The 20,124-nt window shown below is 40.7% G+C and overlaps 1 protein-coding gene across 1 annotated transcript in view; it reads right to left on the bottom strand.

The window, feature by feature from the left end:
• LNPEP (leucyl and cystinyl aminopeptidase) overlaps window positions 1-20,124 on the bottom strand; it is an 86,372-nt gene that overhangs the window by 5,882 nt on the left and 60,366 nt on the right. Inside the window, exons 8-17 of the mRNA XM_026649178.2 lie at window positions 19,505-19,636; window positions 15,774-15,905; window positions 13,532-13,692; window positions 10,106-10,194; window positions 6,162-6,345; window positions 5,270-5,426; window positions 4,454-4,638; window positions 3,691-3,852; window positions 1,534-1,674; window positions 693-774 (exon numbers count right to left, since the gene is read on the bottom strand). Of these exons, the coding sequence (XP_026504963.1) occupies window positions 693-774; window positions 1,534-1,674; window positions 3,691-3,852; window positions 4,454-4,638; window positions 5,270-5,426; window positions 6,162-6,345; window positions 10,106-10,194; window positions 13,532-13,692; window positions 15,774-15,905; window positions 19,505-19,636 (1,425 nt within the window). The remainder of the gene's footprint in view (window positions 1-692; window positions 775-1,533; window positions 1,675-3,690; window positions 3,853-4,453; window positions 4,639-5,269; window positions 5,427-6,161; window positions 6,346-10,105; window positions 10,195-13,531; window positions 13,693-15,773; window positions 15,906-19,504; window positions 19,637-20,124) is intronic.

Genomic DNA, 20,124 nt, shown 5'->3' with positions numbered 1-20,124 from the left:
TAAGATTTGCACACATTATGCATGCATGTTTTTACTTGGGCAACTTTAAAGATTTTGACCTTTAACCATTTCCCTAGAAGTTGACAGTCTACAGTAGAAGCTGTATGCCACCTTCTACCCTACTAAGCCACTGGAGTAGAAGGTGTGGGTAAGGAAAAGGGGGAGACAGCTGGGGCACCTCAGCAACTGGCTGATCCTCAACTGCCAGAATGACCTCTTAGGGCTTGCTGACAGCCAAAGTAAAATGCAGCGACCTTTAGGCTGCTCTATCATACACCAGAGACCTGGATAGTGTCAGCGGTCCTGGAATCAGAAAGACAAAGCCACCTTTGGCTCAGTCTCCTATTGACATGATCAAGTTGCAGCCTGCTAGGTTCATACAATCTGAGCAAAATAATTATCTCTAACATGGGCGATAACCTCTCTAGTACCCTGCCCATTCGAACACACGGTCAGGATTGGTGGGTTATATTCTCAGCACTGCCACAGACTTTCTACGTAACCTTGGGCAAATCACTTTTCTGACTATTTTCCCATGTGTAGAATAGGGATACTAATAGTTATACACTATTGAAAAGAATCTTTAAATCTATGGTGAAATGCACAAGTACATGCCAGGCATTGTATCAATAGCAAGTGCACAGAATTTTAGGAAGCTAAATATTTAGGAAATAGTACTTTACACCACCAACCTCAAGTAGATGGGCCTCTGTTGAAAACTGAAAGGTTGACACAGTAACTATATTCTGGATAGCAAATGACCCCAAGTGGAACCTGAAATATGGAAGAAAAAATAAGGAAGAAAAAGTAACGTGTGGTAACCAGTTTATGAAACAAGTGCACTCCACATACTTTTTAAAAAGAAGACTTCAAGCAACAAAGGGTAAATTTTCAAAAAACCAAACAAAAACAAAAAGCCACTAAGTTATTTTCAAAAGTGAATTTTTTTATACTGATCATCACATTGAGTTATGATATCATATAGTAACACAATGTTTTTTTGGGGAAGAACAGCTTAAAGTTGTAACACTTGCAACAAGCTGTGATGTTTCAAGAAAAGCAAGTATATTTCTGAAGACAAGTTCCCCACACACACACACACACGCACGAACTTTCAGTGTCTCCAAAAGGAAAAACACCTTTTTCAATCTGTTTCAAAGCATGCTGAGAGACCACTGTGGATGCAAGATATTATTCACCATGGAATGAAGAACAATATATGCACCACTAATAGTTTCATATCACTGTCCTTTTAATAAGGACAGGATAATATTTTCTGAACCAGGCAACTGACGTGTGAGCCTAAGTCTCTGGGGGCGACAAACAACAATGGAAATTAACTACCTAAACCATTTTGGGGATGGGGGGGGGTGGGGAGAGAAAATGGCACTTGGGAACTTTTGAAAATTTTATTCAAAGTTAGCTCAGTCTATTATTTTGCGGTGGAAAAATGCATGCACACAAATGCTGCACCTAACACTTCATGCTAGTGATTAATTATTTAATAATTAAAGACCAAACAAACAATCTTACTTCCGTATAAGCTTTTCCCAGTTCTCTTTGACAAAGTCCCAGCCCAACAAGTGCCCAGGCAGACTTTGGCTGACAGTTGCTATGATATGCGAAAGTTCCTGTGCCCTGATGAGGTCTCCCTCCAGGCTTGTTTGCATTAACCTAAGAGACAATACAGATCCAGTCAACTCAAAACTACTATACAAACATTTCACAGCTAGACTGCAGTGACTCTCATAGGTTACTTAGCCAATTAGAACAGAGTATATGGTAGGTCAGAGGCTACTTACAGACATACACCTCTACCCTGATATAACGCTGTCCTCAGGAGCCAAAAAATCTTACCGCGTTATAGGTGAAACCGCGTTATATTGAACTTGCTTTAATCCACCGAAGTGCGCAGCTCCCCCCCGCTTTACATCCGAATTCATGTTATATCAGGCCGCGTTATATCGGGGTAGAGGTGTACTTTCTTATCTTTTACAGAGATCTTAAGAAACTAGATGTAGTCAACTACCAGGGCCAATATTGCAAATTTCATTATTTACCTTTGGTTTCCAAATGCCAAACATGGGGCCCAATCCCATGAAATACAGAATAGCTTCAATGCCCAATTGCGTCATTTAATTCCCATCAAAGTGCCAGAGGCTCAGTGACTTTTGCATGGTTATAAGGGGAAACAAAATTCACTGGTAATCACGAGAAACTACACTAGTCCCACAGCACAGCAGTCATGGAAACCTTCCAGAGTCTCTGCTACACCCTCCAGACAGTCCTCTGAAGTGGTCAGCGAACATACATATAATGGCTGTAGGTGTTGGAGATAAGGTGCCTCTTAGTTCCTGCATAAAGCAAGTTCAAGATTTCCTCCACACAGCAAGCAAATGCTATCTGAACTCTTGGTTCTTTGTTATGAAACAGGCCTGTACTTTGAAGGCTTTACTGTATTTCTGATCTAAAGCAACTCCACACTGATCTTCCAAGAGTGCAAAGCTTTCAAGCTTGATTCTCCTCTTACTATACATTCCAAGCAGCGTAACTAGACTGAATTCTAGGGAGTTTCTAATGATTTCCACCAGCATAAGTGAGCAGAGTATCAGGACCGTTGCATTTGATTATATGGAATCCTGTTCCTGATGTGTTGGCTACAGAGGGGTGGTCACCCGCTCCGGCCCTAAAAGGGTTACAGCCAGCCCTGGGGCTGCGAGCCAAAGACTAGGCTGATGGGGAAGCAGCCACAGCTGGGGCCACGCCCCATCAGGCCACAGCTGGCCCTATAAATGGCTGTAGGCCAGGAGCTCAGACACTCTCTAGCTTCTGAGAAAGAAGGACCTGGCTGCTTGGGAGCCGAAAAGGGTACCTGAGGTGGAGCAGTGCTGGGGAAAGGCAGAGGGAGCTGGGGAGCTCCAACTTGATAAAACTCCAGGCTGCAGGCCTTGGTGAAGGCCTATGAAAGGGTACTGGGATTTACAGACTGCAGTCCGCCCCAGTGAGCAGGGGCTAGATGGTGACTGGCAGTAGCCACTGAGGCAAGGTGGGGATAGAGGGTTGGGGGTTCCCCTGGGTGGGGAGACCCAGATTGTGGGTTGCTGCAGTGGGCAGAACCCCTGGGCAAAGGGCACCGGGGTCCAGGAGGGACACGGGGGCCAGTGTCAGGCAAGACATCAGCCGGCAGAGGGCGCTCCGGAGCTGGAAAAGAGCTAATTTCCTGGACAACCAGCAGGAGGTGCCGCCTCGCTACAGCTACATTTTGCTTTAATAAGCAGAAGCCTACTAAAAAAAGTCTTCCTAGCGCTATGTTTAGCCAATGTAAGAAAACCAGTCAGTTATTTTAAGTGTTGAGGGGGAAATCCACATTTCCAAAGAAGCTGGGTTGGGGTTTTTTTGGTTTTTTTTTTTTTTTTTTTTTAAAGTGTATGCATTACATAATATTTTGAGAGAGACAAGGACAGTGAGGTAAAAAAATCTTGTATTGGACCAATTTCTGTTGGTGAAAGAGACAAGCTTTTGAGCTGAAGAAGAACTCTGTGTGGCTTGAAATCTTGTCTCTTTCCCCAACAGAAGTTGGTCCAATAAAAGTACCTCACTTCCCCTCTCCTCACCCCACCCCCCCATTGTGTCTCACATATTCTGGGAACAACACAACTACACCACCACAATCTTTTGGCATTTTCATACCACATCAGTTTTCTAACATCTTCTGTGCTGGCTAGAGCTTCAAGCATTTTGTGCTTCTCAGCTTCAGAAACTGAAGATGTGTACATGCTTAGAAGGAATTCCCAGCCATCATCAGTTTTTGCTCCTGCTGTGAATACAGTCTTCATAACATCAGTAGGCAGACTATAAAAAAATTACAAAACAAGAACAGGCCTGTATGAAACGGTATGGAAGAAACCACCACATAAAAGCTTTAGGCAAATAGCACAAGTGATGTCTTTTGCTAGAAATAGTAGTTTTGTAGGACCAGATGAATTCATTTCCAGAGAGACATCACTCAGATTCTAGGCAACTGGGTATGGCTGAGTTACAGAATACATAGAATCACAGTTAATCATGCAAAAGGCTCAGACATGCTATGATACAAAATCCACAATGACTCTCAGCAAAGTAAGTTCTGGAAGGTGAAAAGGTTAACTTTGCAAGACCAGCTACAATGTGCTACCATCTGAATTTTTTAAGCTGTAAACTCAAGTGAGAATTATCTAGTAGGCATAGCAGTCACATTCAATAACACTGTGGATACAAAGTTTTAATTTCTAAAATATAGTTCCTCTTGTTTTATGCCATGCTATATTCAAAGGAAATGCAGTAAAAACTGCTGAATGAAGCATAGTCTCTGTACTTTGGTGGCAAAGACTAATTAAGATCTTTCTTCAAAACGAAGGTGGAGAAGCAACAGAAATACATAAACAGAATATGCTCAGACTAGTTTGTGCTTTACCTCTTTGTGCCATTGGAAGCCTTCCATTCCTTAAACAGCTCGGTGGCAGTGGTGCTACAGTTTCCCAAGTGATGGGAGCAGGCAAAGGCTAGCACAGTAGACCGGAACTCTCGTTCAGATAAGGTCCCATTATCAGTCCAAGTCTGTTGATCAATTTTGCTTCCAAGTAGCTTTTTAACTCTGTCCTAGATGGTGAAAGACAGCGAGCAATACCAAGACACATTAAATTGCTCAGAGAGGAATTCACAAGCAAGATAAAGAACTAATTTAAGGGTGTAAGATTGTGTAGGCCACCCCCTATTTCTGACTCCTCCCTGTTTAAGCTACTCCCATTTAGACTACCATACACATAGCTAGTGGGTGTAAATAGATTTAAGCAGACTCTCTGCATCTGAATATTAGGCCTCTAGTCCCAATCTAGATGAAACTGTCAGGTTACAGACATACTAGTCAGCTTCAAGAACTTTTGAAATAGCAAACTCGGGTGTTTTCTCCCCATTTCTATAGCAGAAGAGGACCTGGATTTTAAACAGTTTATTATTGAATATCTATTGCAGTAGCACATAAGAGCCCCAGTCATGGACCAGGCCCCCACTGTGCTAGGTGCTATACACAGAACAAGAAAACAGTCCCTGCCTCAGAGTAATTATTAACCTTTATTACTCAGGCAAACTGACAGAATAGCCTTACAAATATAAGGCAAGCCAATGAGATTCCTGAATGTTGGTCCATCAGAGTCTGTCCAGAGAACGCAGTTGTGAATCGAAGTTATGGGAAAATACTTCAAACACTGATATAGAAAAGAGGAAGACATACCACTACTCTTGCAGCAAGATTCTGCATTCCTCTTTTTTCTACGAGGTCATAGATGAGACTCAGTTGGAACAGAGCTTGACTGATTGGTGCAGTGTGGTTCTCTTTCTCTAGGTAATCAAGCAGATGAAAGGCCTTCAACAGAGACACCTTTCCTATACTAAAAAGGTCAAAGAACACAAAAGGAATTAAAATGAACTCAAACAAAGACTTTCTGGTTAAAATGAAATCTTAAGGATGGCATCTACCTTTGTACAAAACTCCTAATTAAAAAAAGAGCTATATCATGAGCTGGAAGCAAATGGAAGTAAAAATATATAAAGGGTTACTGTTCTTGTAATAGAACAATGATGGCAACAATCATCCCTTTGATTAAGGGGCGGAATTAAAATAAGGTGCAGCACAGCGGTAATTGAAAGTAAGTGAAATTACTCAGATTAAGGAAGTAGCTGTCACAGAAAGGCCACCCAGAGTTCTCAGCCTCATTCCAGCCGCAGAGCCAACAGAGGGGTACATAAATGTTTTAATGGCGCTCTCTCTCTCTCTCATGTCAGAAGCAACTAGTTTACTTCTCTCGAGCATAACAGATACTTTTGCTTTGATAGGACAAGAATCACAAGGCATTTCTCTCAGACTTATTAAAGAACATGTTGTCCTCCATGCCAACAGAACTAGCAGGTGTCCATTACAATACAAAGAGATGAATGATGGCATTAAATGAATGGAGATCAACATCTGATGTTTTATCATTGAAACTTCAGTATCAATGATAGCAGATACTGAACAAAAGTATCTTTAAAGCATTCTTCCCCAAAATGTCCTTAAGTATAATCCTTTGTCTTGCACGATCTTAAAATTAAAAAAAGCTATACTTCCTCCCAATACCAAGAATTACCCCACAAGACTGAAGATATTGTTGATCAGGTGAGCTCGGTCTTTGGTACTCAGAGCAATGGGATCTGTCCTCAGCAGGTTAATGAGAGTATTCCAGTCATCTTCAGCATAGTGCACTATATAGTAGCCATTCATGTCCACATTGAACTTTACCCATTTCACCTCCTCCTGAAGTTCAATGGTAGCTAGTTGAGAGAGAGAGAGAGAGAGAGACCCACACAGTTATGCTGTTAATATTGAACATTTTAAAAACCTATTTTCTAATGCTGAGTGTTTAGATTACTAAATGGTCTGGGCCCAGCTTACTCAGGAGGTCATTTCTCTTCCCCTCTATACTACTGCAGCTGCAACCAGAGATAGTATCTGAGCTGGAACTCCCTGGTCCTGAAAAGGAGCAGCAGTCAGCATGGTGTTGTGTGCGAAGGTCCCTTAACTCTGGATTGTTCTCCCCTCCTATTTGGGCTAACCAAAATAACCAGGCCACCATTTTCCACTAGTTACACCTGTGCATTCCTACAAAGTTCAATGGATCTGAATTACAACTAAGAATGTAAATAAGTCAGGAGACAGAAGGTGAATTTTAGCATCAAGGTCATAATGTAGTGGAGGAGAGGGAATCCAGTTACAACAGATGAGCCCTTGCAACCAAGAAACAGATTAGAAGGGAGAAGCCCTCTTTTTAAAGATTTATTTGGAGTATGGGTTGAACTGAGGGCAGAGTTTATCCCACTGGAGATAAAAGGTGGCAATTTCAAAGTTGTGAACTGCACAAATGTGACAAGACTGAATAAAATGCAACAGTTTTAGACTAGACTCATGCTTGCCAATTTGGCAATACTGGTTGTGACCCATCCCTCAGGGATATTTGATAGACTGACCTACCTAATTAAATATTAATTGTAACTTTTTTTGAGAGTAGTTATCCTACACTATAATAAGTGGTATGCTTTTACCATTAAAGTTTTAGGTTCAAGGAGAAAAGAAAAAAGATGTTCCTGCTGATTTGTGTTAATATGGTAAAACAACCAAATTCCAGGTTGTCATGACATTTGAAAAACACTGGTTTCCATACTTGCAGGAAACCAGCTTCTCGTTATTATAAATTTACGTATGTGGGAAGGGGGGGGGGAGGCGAAGTAGCACATTAGTTTGATACATAGGAGTAGAGACAACCTAACACTGCCAGGAGGTAAAGGCCAATCTCAGAGCCATTTTATTTAATAGATTTCATTTGTTCAATCATGTATTACCATGAAGGATGGCTCACATCTCTAGGACTATATCAGCTGCCATTTTGAACACACAAGGCAAACTCAGCCTGCACTGCAATGCAACTGATGCAACCGTGTATGATATACCACAATGCAATGGAAACAAACATCACTGACTAATATGAAGCTTTCCTAGTAATCTCTCTCTCTAAAAATGAGGTGATTCAGACCAGGAGTTCACCAGCTGAATCTTCTCAAAATAAGACCAACAAAACCTTTGCAAGTGTATTTCCATATCAAGCAGGTAGCGGTGGCAGGGAAGAACATAAATAGGAACTTTTAGGATAGTAAGTCTTGAAAATCTTGTAAGAAATTAAGCAGATTCAAAACCAGAGGTTTGCGCATGCTCTCTCTCTCTCACACACACACACACACACACACACACACACACACACACCCACCCACCCCTCTTCCTCTTTGGTTCTGTCTCCCCCAAAAAACACCCACATAATAAACCTCTCCCTAGAACTCAGTCATCATTTGAGTGAACATGATATTTCTCAAAAAGACCAGGAGTAGCCCATGAAAGCTTATGCTCAAATACATTTGTTAGTCTCTAAGGTACCACAAGTACTCCTGTTCTTTTTGAGGATACAGACTAACACGGCTGCTACTCTGAAACCTGTCATGATATTTCTGTGCCTCACAATGCTCAACACTGTGAAAGACCACATGGTCTTGATCTCAGGCCCATAGCTGCTTGTGCAGCACCTGCAATCCCACATATGTGGGTTGTGGATCAGTCAGTGTTGTAAATGATCCACCAGTCCCATCCCACCCCAAAATCCCTCTTGCATGCATGACCAGAAGGAATGCCCATGGAGTACAGCTTCACAGCACATAGGAGATATGGACCTCTTACATGGACGCACTGCATCCATCATATTGATGTCAATGTCTATTAGACCTGTTGCTCGTCTATGCTTTCATGCTTTAGAACTGAACAGAATTGAAAGCCATCACCAATGCTGTATACCTACACTGACTAATTATACAAATAAGCCTTCTAGAAGAGGAGGCAGTTAAAAAAAAGACCGAAAATAAATCTTGCTAAAATGAGCAACCCAGACTTGTCTGACAGTGCAGGCAGTATTTCAGAGGGCTGCCTGGAGAAAAATACTGGAGAGAGAGAGTGTGTTAGTTGAAAAGTTCCATGGTGTAAAGTCAGGCTAGCAGTGGAGACCAGGTGGTGGGGGAATAAGACAGCTGCAAGATAATGGTAATATGCTGTTACCAGAGAGAATGGAATGCAGGCAGACAGGCAAGCAGTGCAAAACTAGAGGAGAGTCACTGTTTAAAGATTCTACAGATCTCACATATGGGGTTCCCCTCCCTCCAGTTCCTGAAGTGACCTGGGAACATATATGACGAAAAAAGGCATTCAACAGCAGTAACTATTCTCTGTTTATCAATGAACATTGAGGCTATCTGACTACTTACTTGACTAATGGGTCTGACAATGTCAAGAACGTGCACACAAGTTAACACCTTGGTTTTCCCACAGATTATCAGGCTGTAAACTACTTTTCAGCCAACATCTCAAATAGCAGAGGTCCAGAAACAATTAAATGAGATTTTGTAAATCAATTGTGAAAATTAAATTTAAAAAAAATCATTATCTGCTTAAACTAAACTACTATACTTGTAACAGTCATTTTATGGAAAATGAACACATTAAACTAAAATAGATATAAAGGTTTCAAGATCGACATTAAGCATTCAACTTCAATTTTGTATGGTTTATTTGAAGCAATAGAGATGGAGGAGACATTTTTACACAGTATGTCATCATGAAATGTGTCAGATAATGAGTGTAATGGATAGAGGGAGGGATCAGTATGATAGTAGGATTAAAGGCATTTTAAAAGAATAGATCAAATTCTCAGCTGGTGTACAGTAAATCAGCAAAGATCCACTGATGTCCCTGGCTTACACCAATGCTGGCCAAGTATTTTTAGTACAATACTGAGTAACAATCACTTTCATCATTAAAAAGAAAATCTGTACAGAGGGCTGGATTAACTAGCACCTGGGGACTCAAAATGGCCACTGCAGCAAAGAAAAGGTGGGGAGAACGTGGGAAGGTTCCAAGTTCTAGACTGCCATACTTTGGAATATTAAAAAAAGTGTTCTAACAAAGTAATTATTTTATGCCACAAAACAAAAGTAAATAAGGATATCAGAGGGGGAAATACACCTCCTCAGAGTCACGTGGGCTGTGTCAATCTCCCAGGGCTGATTCCCTTAAGTACACACTGCTCAGAGTTCACTCTACTTCCTCAAGGCCCCTCTCCCCAACCTGGCAACTTGCAAAAAGACCAAGAGGAAAAAGACCGGTTTACTCTCTGTATTGTTATGAGGAATTAATACACTCCTGACATCACTGCCACTGAATGCTAATTACTCCAGGCATGCTCAGCACCATTGGTTCCTAACCGCATCCTTATGTGATAAAGAAAGCCTAAAGCAACCATGCCTACAAAAGTGATTAAAATTACACTGTTCTCTCTGTAGGTATCATTCCCAGTTATATTCTCCTCTGCAATTACTTTATACCATGCACGCCCTTGGTCTCAAACCCTACTCAGGTGTGTGCAAACAAAGGCTGATCCACAAAACTGAAGTAACCTGCTTTCACTGTACATCCTAGCTACAGAGGCTTCAAATCACATACCTGACTTCTGGTCCAGTAAATATGCATAAGGACAGAGGAAAGAGCTGCAACTGCTAGTAGTGTAGGAGAGAGGAATATGCCACAGATAACTGTAAGAGAAAAATTATATTTTTTCAGACTTATACAGTAATCTAGCTTTATGTAATACATCACATCCAATACAATCAGTTTTGTTGTTCGTCTCGCTTTTTTTTTTTTTTAATAAACTGCTTTAACATATTATGGCATTTCAACAAAATAATGTTAAGATATCTATTATATGCCCCCATCATTACAGTATCCCAGTAACTCTCAAACCATTTTTAGTCATATCTCCTCTGATCCTCACCTTACACATGTAGAACTGAGGCACAGAAATATTAAGCCACTTGTCCAAAAAAATGAAAGGAAATCTGTGGCAGTGCCACAAATTGAACTCGGGGCACTTCAGTCCCAGTCTAGTGTTTTACCCACAAGACAACCTTCCTCTCTGAAGTTTTACAGTTTTGTATAGGATTTACGTAAAAAGTAAAAGGACACTGGTCATGTCCCAAATCCCTCTAACAAAGAGCACAAGCAGTTATACAAGCCAAGGATTCAAGATAATCCCATACTAGAAAAGTAAATATTATCCTCAGCTTCCCATTAGGGCTGTTGATTAATCGCAGTTAACTCACGCGATTAATTTTTTTGAGTTAATCGCACTTATAATCGCATTGTTAAATAGAATACCAAGTGAAATTTATTACATTTTTGATGTTTTCAACATTTTCAAATATATTGATTTCAATTACGACACAGAATACAGAGTGTACACTGCTCACTTTATATTATTTTTATTACAAATATTTGCACTGTAAAAAGAAAGTATTTTTCAATTCGCCTCATACAAGTACCGTAGTGCAATCTCTTTATTGTGAAAGTGCAACTTACAAATCTAGATTTTTGTTTTGTTACATAACTGCACTCAAAACCAAAACATTGTAAAACTTTAGAGCCTACAAAGTCCTCTCAGTCCTACTTCTTGTTCAGCCAATTGCTCAGACAAACAAGTTTGTTTACATTTGCAGGAGATAATGCTGCCCACTTCTTGTTCACAATGTCACCTGAAAGCGAGAACAGGCATTCTCATGGCACTGTTGTAGCCAGCGCCGCGAGATATTTACATGCCAGATGCACTAAAGATTCATATGTCCCTTCATGCTTCAACCACCATTCCAGAGGACATGCATCCATGCTGATGACAGGTTCTGCTTGATAACAATCTAAAGCAGTGAGGACCGACACATGTTCATTTTCATCATCTGAGTCAGATGCCACCAGCAGAAGATTGATTTTTCTTTTTTTGGTGGTTCGGGTTCTGTAGTTTCCGCATTGGAGTGTTGCTCTTTTAAGACTTCTGAAAGCATGCTCCACACCTCGTCCCTCTCAGATTTTGGAAGGCACTTCAGATTCTTAAACCTTAGGTTGAGTGCTGTAGCTATTTTTAGAAATCTCACATTGGTACCTTCTTTGCGTTTTGTCAAATCTGCAGTGAAAGTGTTCTTAAAACGAAAACGTGCTCGATCATCATCCGAGACTGCTATAATATGAAATGTATGGCAGAATGTGGATAAAACAAAGCCGTAGACATACAGTTCTCCCCCAAGTAGTTCAGTCACAAATTTAATTAATGCATTATTTTTTTTAACGAGCGGCATCAGCATGGAAGCATGTCCTCTGGAATGGTGGCCGAAGCATGAAGGGGCATACGAATGTTTAGCATATCTTGCAATGCCGACTATAAAAGTCCCATGAGAACGTCTGTTCTCACTTTCTGGTGACATTGTAAATAAGAAGTGGGCAGCATTATCTCCCGTAAATGTAAACAAACTTGTTTGTCTGAGCAATTGGCTGAACAAGAAGTAGGACTGAGAGGACTTGTAGGCTCTAAAGTTTTACAATGTTTTATTTTTGAATGCAGTTTATTTTTGTACATAATTCTACATTTGTAAGTTCAACTTTCATGATAAAGAGCTTGCACTACAGTACTTGTAATGGGGGAATTGGAAAATACTATTTCTTTTGTTTTTACAGTGAAAATATTTGTAATACAAAATATTAAGTGAGCACTGTACACTTTGTATTCTGTGTTGTAACTAAAATCAATATATTTGAAAATGTAGAAAACATCCAAAAATATTTAAATAAATGGTATTCTATTATTGTTTAACAGCGTGATTAATCGTGCGATTAATTTTATCTAGGGCAAACCCACTGAGGGAGGTGAACTGGGTTGTACACCAATTTCCACACAAATCACTATGAATTATTCACCTGAAAAGTCATCCTTCAAGAGCTATTCACCTAAGTGCAACTCCAAAGGGACATCCATGGAAACCCAGGAAGACAGATATACAAAACCAACCTTCCAATCCTCATAAAGGCAAGTCGTTTTTTAGGGCCTAATTTTGCATGATGTGAAGTGCCCTCAACTCCCCATTAAATTTCAACTGTGGTAGAGAAAACCAGAATCTCATAGGGTCTGCATTTGAGAATGTTCTTGTCTTGTTATACAACAAGGATAAGGTGCCTGGTAATGGAGTACATTTGACAAATTGATTTTTGCAGTTATCAGTTGCTTCATATTTGCACCAGTATCTAACCACCCATAAAAAAAAAAAAAAAAAGATTTTTATTGTCACGTATTCCTCCACTACTATGGATATTATTCCTAAACAAGGAATCTTTAGCTATTAACTAACACACCCAAATGCTAATTTATGGTCAGTCTTAACCTTTGTAAGGGGGAGAGCTTCCTTATCCACATTCTATACTGTCCTCTGTCAGCACTCAGCCTGCAGATTTGGCCTAGTAGGAAAATGTGCAGGTTCAAGAAGAAAAAGTTTCCTGGTCCTTTAGACACCACCAGCATTCCTCTGCAGAATGCTACTTCATGTGTTACATTTGCAAACTCCTCTCGTCTACCTTCTATCTCATCCCCATATACCCATCCTTTATGTGCCCCAACTACTTGAGCTTGAAGATTAAAAACTGCAACTACTAGAAATTTTTTTTTACTTTAAATAGGAAAATGAATCCAAACATAATCCTGCCTGTTGTCCTATTGTGCACTAGAGTTAATCATACAAGTCAAATAAAAACCATCAGAAAAATGAATAAATAAAATTTAAGTTATGATGAACTCTGTTCCAAGAAAAAGCAATGTAAGGTCTATTTCAATTGCTGAGCTGGAAGCAGACAGGGACTCTCTTTTATTTTTCAAGGCAAATAATAAAATACCTATGTGCGTACTGCTGTGTCTCACTTCATTTATAACTACCTGCTCTTTAGAGAGAACTACTGGAGCTCTGAATGTGTCAAAGTGCAAGGAATATGCACTTTGAAGACAGTTAAATTGCATGAAAATAAAAGGTAAATATTTTCTGAGTGCTGGGGGAGAATAACCTTGCATCTGACGTCCAATTTTCTGATTCCACACTGCGCAAGAATCTCTCCTGCTGGACATAGAGACTCTTTCCTTTTCTTTTAACAGTTACTAAGGGAAATCCTTTCTGCAGAATCCAGGTTTTCATCAGTTTTTTTACATCTAGTGTTCCATTTGTGATCTGTAAAACACAAAGACATTCACTTTCAACAGGAAGATAATGGGTATTCTTCATTTTTCTTTGTCAAATTCTATCCTCAGCTCACCACACAAGAGCCATCTTGAAACTAGTGCCAATGTAAGTAGCAGGTTAAGCCCCCGTGCAGAATTATTCTGTATTGGCTTGCCAATTTTGTTAGCAATAACTGAGGTGAACAGGTGTTTTATCTTCTTGTTTGAATGGAAGAGATCCAAGAGACAGCCAAATAAAGGGAAACATGGGAATGCCAAGCAGGCTAAAGTAGGATGTGGACAGAGGAAAACAGAGCAAGTAATTTATGGATTAATTTTAAGGGGGGGCTGTGTATATGCACAGGTGTCAGCCTACCTGGAACAACTTGCAGGACCAGGCTCTAAAGGAAAAAGGAAGTTTAACACTGTTCAAATCACCTATATTACTTGCTATTCTGTCCAGCTCTCTCTTCTTCAGCTGCCCTCACTGTCCATCTGAAATTCGAGTTACTGGTCTATGCCTACAAGGATCTGCACATCCTACACTTATGGAAGAGTCCTATAGAATTGAATAGGGGTTAAAAACTCAATAGAATTATTAATCCAAGGGAAATAATTCTCTGTAAAGAGCTTCTGTTAAAATGTCTAGAGAAAGCTCATCATTCATTCTTAAGTTATTTACTTTTTGATTGATTAGGGGTTGACTCCAAAAGGGCATTTTTCAGCTCCCTCTCATCTCATTCACCCTCTCTTCCTCCCACCCCAGTTCACGAAACTCCCCCTTATGCTCATCTGTGTCCTTCCTACACTTGTAAACCTTCTCTGTCCCAGTCTGCCCACTCTCCACTTTCTTCTCCTCAAAATACACTTTTGCCAAGAGACCTACTAATCCTAGTCCACCAGCAAAGAAAATATCATGGAACTAACAATGCTCGTTACCACCATCAATCTTCTTGCTTTCTTACATCCCATCTCCTTTGTTTCTGTGTTGTCTGCTCAGATTGCAAGCCATATAGGGCAGGGATCGAGTCTTCTTGCATGTCTGTACAGTATCTTGCTGGTCTACAGTGTCTAGGCAACATGCTAGCCGATGTAAACTGTGTGCCATTGAAGCCCTCCCTAGTTCCAGGAAATCGCTGAAGTGTAAGTAATGATCTTAAAAATTAATATCTGAAATTTTCAGCATGCTAACACTGATCTATGTTCTTATCTGGCTTCTATCACTAGAGCATCTCTTAAATCCAATAAAAGCAGGAAGGACTCCAACAAGGGAAATAATTTCTCTTTCCTCCCACAGGAGGTGACTGAAAAGTTTGTTTTCGGTTTTTCTTTTAAATGCTTTAAAAAGAGCCTCTTCTCCTTTACCCCAGTTCTTGAGGCTATTGTAGGAGGCTAGAAGAAAGAAATGGATTTTCCATTTTGCTCTAAAGACAATGATGTTTATGATCAAAAGGAAACCAGATTTTATGGTTGCAATTTTCAGAAGTACTCAGCTTTGGTCTAACTGCTCCCATTGAAATAAATGGAGAGAGTTAGGTCATTGGTGAGTATTTTTAAAAGTCCAATCCAGTAAGTATCATTGGAGGAACAGAGATTCAAGCTTTTCTTCTGTACAAGGGTCCAAATCCTACAGATGTTTAAGCACGAGTAATTTTATTCATCTGTCTAATCCATACTGACATCAGTGAGACTACTCATGTGAGTGAAATTATGCATATGCTTAAGTGTCTGTAGGCTCAGGGACTATAGTTTAACACTAGCACCATGATAGTTATGGTTCTGAATACCTTTCCCATTCCACTTATGCACTCTTTAAAAAATAACACGGGGGAGAGGAGGGCTAGCAAGTTTGGCAGGCTCTCTTCTAGGCACAAGTGTTGCTCATTTATGTTTGTGCATCTCCGCACAGAATTTTGGAATGAGTGATCATGAGCAGAGTGACTGATAAACCAGGTCTTTTCAATATATGCCTGCAATATATGATCTTATTTAGCAGCACTAATATAAGGAAATAGAAAATGTCTTTGCTTTTCACATTTCATTATAGTACATCATGCAAAAACCAAAACTAAGAATATCCAAGATGGTTACCTCATTCATGCTATCCCATAAATCATCGCTCCGGGTGGATCCGTAGCTGTGATTATGCAAGTAATTCTCAATCCCAGCTTGAAAACTATCATGTTTGATATACTTTTTCAGCATCAACAAAAGGGAAGCTCCCTAAAAAAAAAAAGTCCGTAAGAGAAAAAAAGTTTAAGAACCCGATTCAGGAGAAGCATGTGCAGATTACAAGACTGTCAGTACCACTGGCTTTAGGAGATAATTTAGGAGAGAAAATTGAAATTTCAGCCCAGGGAGTTTAGTCTGAATGCAATTATTTTGACAATCTAATGCTTGGGAAAATGTTTACAGATTTAAAAAAGACACAAAAAACAAAGCAAAACAAAAACAAAAAACAAACAATGAAGTTTCACTGACATTAACTTAGTCTGAAAGAAAGACTTTCTAATTAATACCGTGTGAAAGAAATGGCGTTCTAGTGGATGCATTGTCGATGGTTGTCAGATTTCATTAATAATACTGTTAAGTGCTGTACCTCACCGCCCTTGCTGGTGTTAAATACTAATATGTAAGCAACTACACAAGAATGATACAGCCAAACAGCAATCATAAAAGAAAGCGAGATACTTCAGTAAGTTAAAACAGGGACGAGAAAAGTATATTTACGGATGCTGCCTGTTTAAAAGCTTGAAAAGCACATGAAAATATTTTGTAAAATAAGCCTTTCAAACTGCTAAGTCTGCACAGGGCTGAATATTATTTTTAGATCTGTTTCCATCAGTGAAGTCATGGAGCAATTCATGTCTGCAGAATGACCTGGGGTTTTACTCAGTTGAACACTAGGATCCTCCATGGAAACATTCATACATCACAGCAACCCAGTCAACAAATGGCCCAAGGATAGACAGATTGCAGCTAAAGTGACACTGACCCTGAATAGTTTATGTACGTCACACTGTTGGTACCAAAACATACACTGGAGAAAGAATAAAGAAAACTGAAAGACCTCCGGGGAACTCCAGCTATTTAACATTTGTGCCTTGTCTACACTGGCAAGTTTCTGCGCAGCAAAGGAGCTTTCTGCATTGTAACTCCCAAGGTTTACATGCTGCCAAGCCACTTAGTGCGCAGAAACTGTGCAGTTGCAGTGCTATAAAAAAGCCACCCCGACGAGAGGCGTACAGCTTTCTGTGCCAGGGCTACAGTGCCGCAGTGCCAGTGTAGACACCCTGGTCCATTACAGTGCTTCAATTGGCCTCCGGGAGGCGTCCCACAATGCCTGTTCTCACCTCTCTGGTCATCGGTTTGAACTCTATTGCCCTGCCCTCAGGTGACCAACTGTGAGCCCCACCCCTTAAATTCCTTGGGAATTTTGAAAGTCCCCTTCCTGTTTGTCGGTGACACATGCAGTGGTCTCAGTGCATCTTTCCAGGTGGCCAGCCTGCTCCACGCACCAGGCGATCCCCTCCTTGGAGCAATGCCGAGCTGCTGGACCTCATCAGCATTTGGGGAGAGGAGGGTGTCCAGTCCCAGCTGTGCTCCAGCCATAGGAATTATGATGCCTACTGATAGATTTCATGATGCATGACAGAAAGGGGCCATGACCGGGACACATTGCAGTGCAGGGTCATAGAGAAGGAGCTGCAGAACGCCTACCTGTGGCCCGAGGAAGGCCTTGGTACTGGGTGAGCCCTCATGGCTGCTTCAAACAAAAGGTCCCATGTCACCTGAGTCCATCTGCTTCTCTTTTAAGAAGAGGAGCAGCACTCCTTTAGATGGGCTTTGCTCAGGAAAAGCAAGCACGACGTGTGGGGGTCGCTATCGGGGAATCGCCCCTCCACACAAAGGGCAATGCTTGAACTGCAGTGAGGGCATCACCAGGGAGCACTACCACTAAACCAAAAAAACCACGACACTAGCTACTTATTACTAATTATCAACTATGTACAACAACTAGGCTGGGGGGGGGGGGGAAACAAACACACCAAAAGTCACAAGTTTGTAAACAAACACCACTGCCCAGAGTGCCAACTCCAGCTGATGGGTGGTAAGAAGCAACTGAAGGTGGTTTGGGTGACTCAGCCTTATATAGCCAGGGGAGGGGCTACAGTCATGAGGCACAAGTGCCATCCCTCTGTACTGCTAGATCTCTGGCATGCACTCACCTACTTAGAATACACATCTGTATCTACTTGAACTACACTTACCAGGGCAAGAATAAATCAAAGTTATTCAGTGCAATATTTAATATTCAATATTTAGAGCCTGATCCAGGGTCCACTGAAGTCATTAGGAGTCTTTCCATGAACTCCATGAATAGGTTTTAGATCAGGCCATTAAAGCGTAGGATTTAAATGTGAAGTAAACCACTCTTAAAACCACATTGGTGTCTCTGAAGATATTCAGAGTGAAAGATTGGATCAACTGCAGTTCTTAGCCTTCCTATTGATTTCCCAGTAGCCCCTTAAAAATAATCTCTTTATTAAGGTGGTGTACAATAATCATCTGGAGCCAGAAGACAACAATCAGGTGCTATTTAGCAGTGCAAAGCTCCTGTCATCACACATCTTAGGGACAGATACCTATCAGAGCCTCACAAGCAAGGCAGCTTGAAAGTGACATGCTCTTGTGCTTCCACTTGAGAGAGAGCCGTGCACCAATGGAAATGCAGAGGCTTCTTTATGGCAAGCTGCTTCAATTGTAATGCTCCAATTGGCATCTAAGATGTCCCCAGGGTGTTGGGATGATAAGTGTTAGATTTTAAGGTCTGTATCTATTTAAAAAGAAAAAAAACAAAAAAGTCTCTCTTTAGGTACTAGTTTCCCACTTCTCACCCCCCAAAAAGCACAAAGATGATGAAAAGGTCAAAGTCAAAAGTTAACAAGGAAAAAAAATGTCTTGCTTTTAAGTTAATGTGGAATACGACACAGAAGCTGAAAGAATAAAACAGGTTTAGCAAATCTAAATATGTGTTTAAGATGTGATGGTGTCAATATTTGGGTTATTTTTGTGTTGTAGTAAACTGGAAGTGTTTACAGAAACTATGGAGGAGGAAGGTGAGGGACACAAACAATAGAGATGTGCATGAAATCTTTTCCTATGGAAAAATAGACAGATTCTTGGGTGCAGCTGAGTTCTGCTCAACACACAATTGAAATGTGAGAGGAAAAGGGTGATTCTGACTCTTTTACATCCTACTAATGCTGGGTCCAACCCTGATCCTAGGTCTAGTCCCTGACACAATTTACAACAATCTCAGGGCTGCCCTAATTTTCATCCAGCTAGGATTGCCCTTCCAGGATCTGGAGATCACCAGAGTGCAAGGGGACTCCATGCCCCCACTGCCCCACCTAAGTCCCTGGAGGGCAGGGGGATGCGGTGGGGGTTGATGGGTAGAGTCATGGAGGCTGGGGTGAGAAAGGAAAGGCACAGAACCAGCTACACTGGTGTAACATGATGCTGGGCATGTATGTTTGTATACTGAATGGGATCAAATGCCTACTCATAGGAAAATAATTTAATCAGTATTAAAACACAGAAAATCCCTCATGAAATGTACAGTCTTCTCTAGAGATAAAAATAATGGAGGCCAAATAAAGAAACTGGCACTTTGTGAGCAGCCTAACTTGCATTTTAGCCACAAGGATAATTAAAGAAAAAGTTCCTGACAATGTGTTATTTCCCAAAATAAGAATATTTTGGAAAAGAAGTATACAAAACACAAAAGACAGTGATTTGTTAGCCTCTTCTGAGGTTACCTTGATATAGGAAAGCGTATCAAACATTTCTTCAATCTGCTCTGAAGACTGGACAGCAGAGGAGATTGGACGTGAGGCATTTAAGGAGTCTTTCATCATAGTCTTGAATCGTAGTTTCAGGAATTCTTCATCCTAGAAGAGGAATAGGAGTTTATACCCACGTGAGAAGTTAGAACAATAAAGGATTATGCCAAATTCTCCATAATTCAGAACTGGAACTCAAGAGCCTGGAATAGATAAGTTAAGCTTTCCTTCTCCCTGCTGTCCTATTTACTTGGCACAGTAGCCTAGTCTTCTGACCCTCTCCGTTTTGAGGCTCAATCTCTCTTTTCTTCTCGCACTGGAGACAGGAAACCAGTCAGTCAATCTCCTCTAAGATTATCATTGTCAGCTCACTGTGGAACCATCAGCTCTCTTCCTCCCAAACTGCAGCAGCAGAAGCTTACTAATGGACGCATTCTGTTAACCTTTATCTGTATTGCTATGAAGAGAGCTACCATGCACAACTCCATAACCTACAAGAATGAAGAGTCCAAAGACCCAGTCTCTCCACAAAAACCTGCCTCTCTTCCAGGGCTGGCTCTAACTTTTTTGCCGCCCCAGGCAAAAAAGAAGAGTGC

This window comes from Terrapene carolina, unplaced genomic scaffold (assembly GCF_002925995.2).
Source record: "Terrapene carolina triunguis isolate 2854851 unplaced genomic scaffold, T_m_triunguis-2.0 Scaffold69, whole genome shotgun sequence".
NCBI classification, from domain to species: Eukaryota; Metazoa; Chordata; order Testudines; family Emydidae; genus Terrapene; species Terrapene triunguis.
The sequence above is the reverse complement of the archived record's forward strand: the minus strand, read 5'-3'. Positions and strand labels throughout refer to the sequence as shown.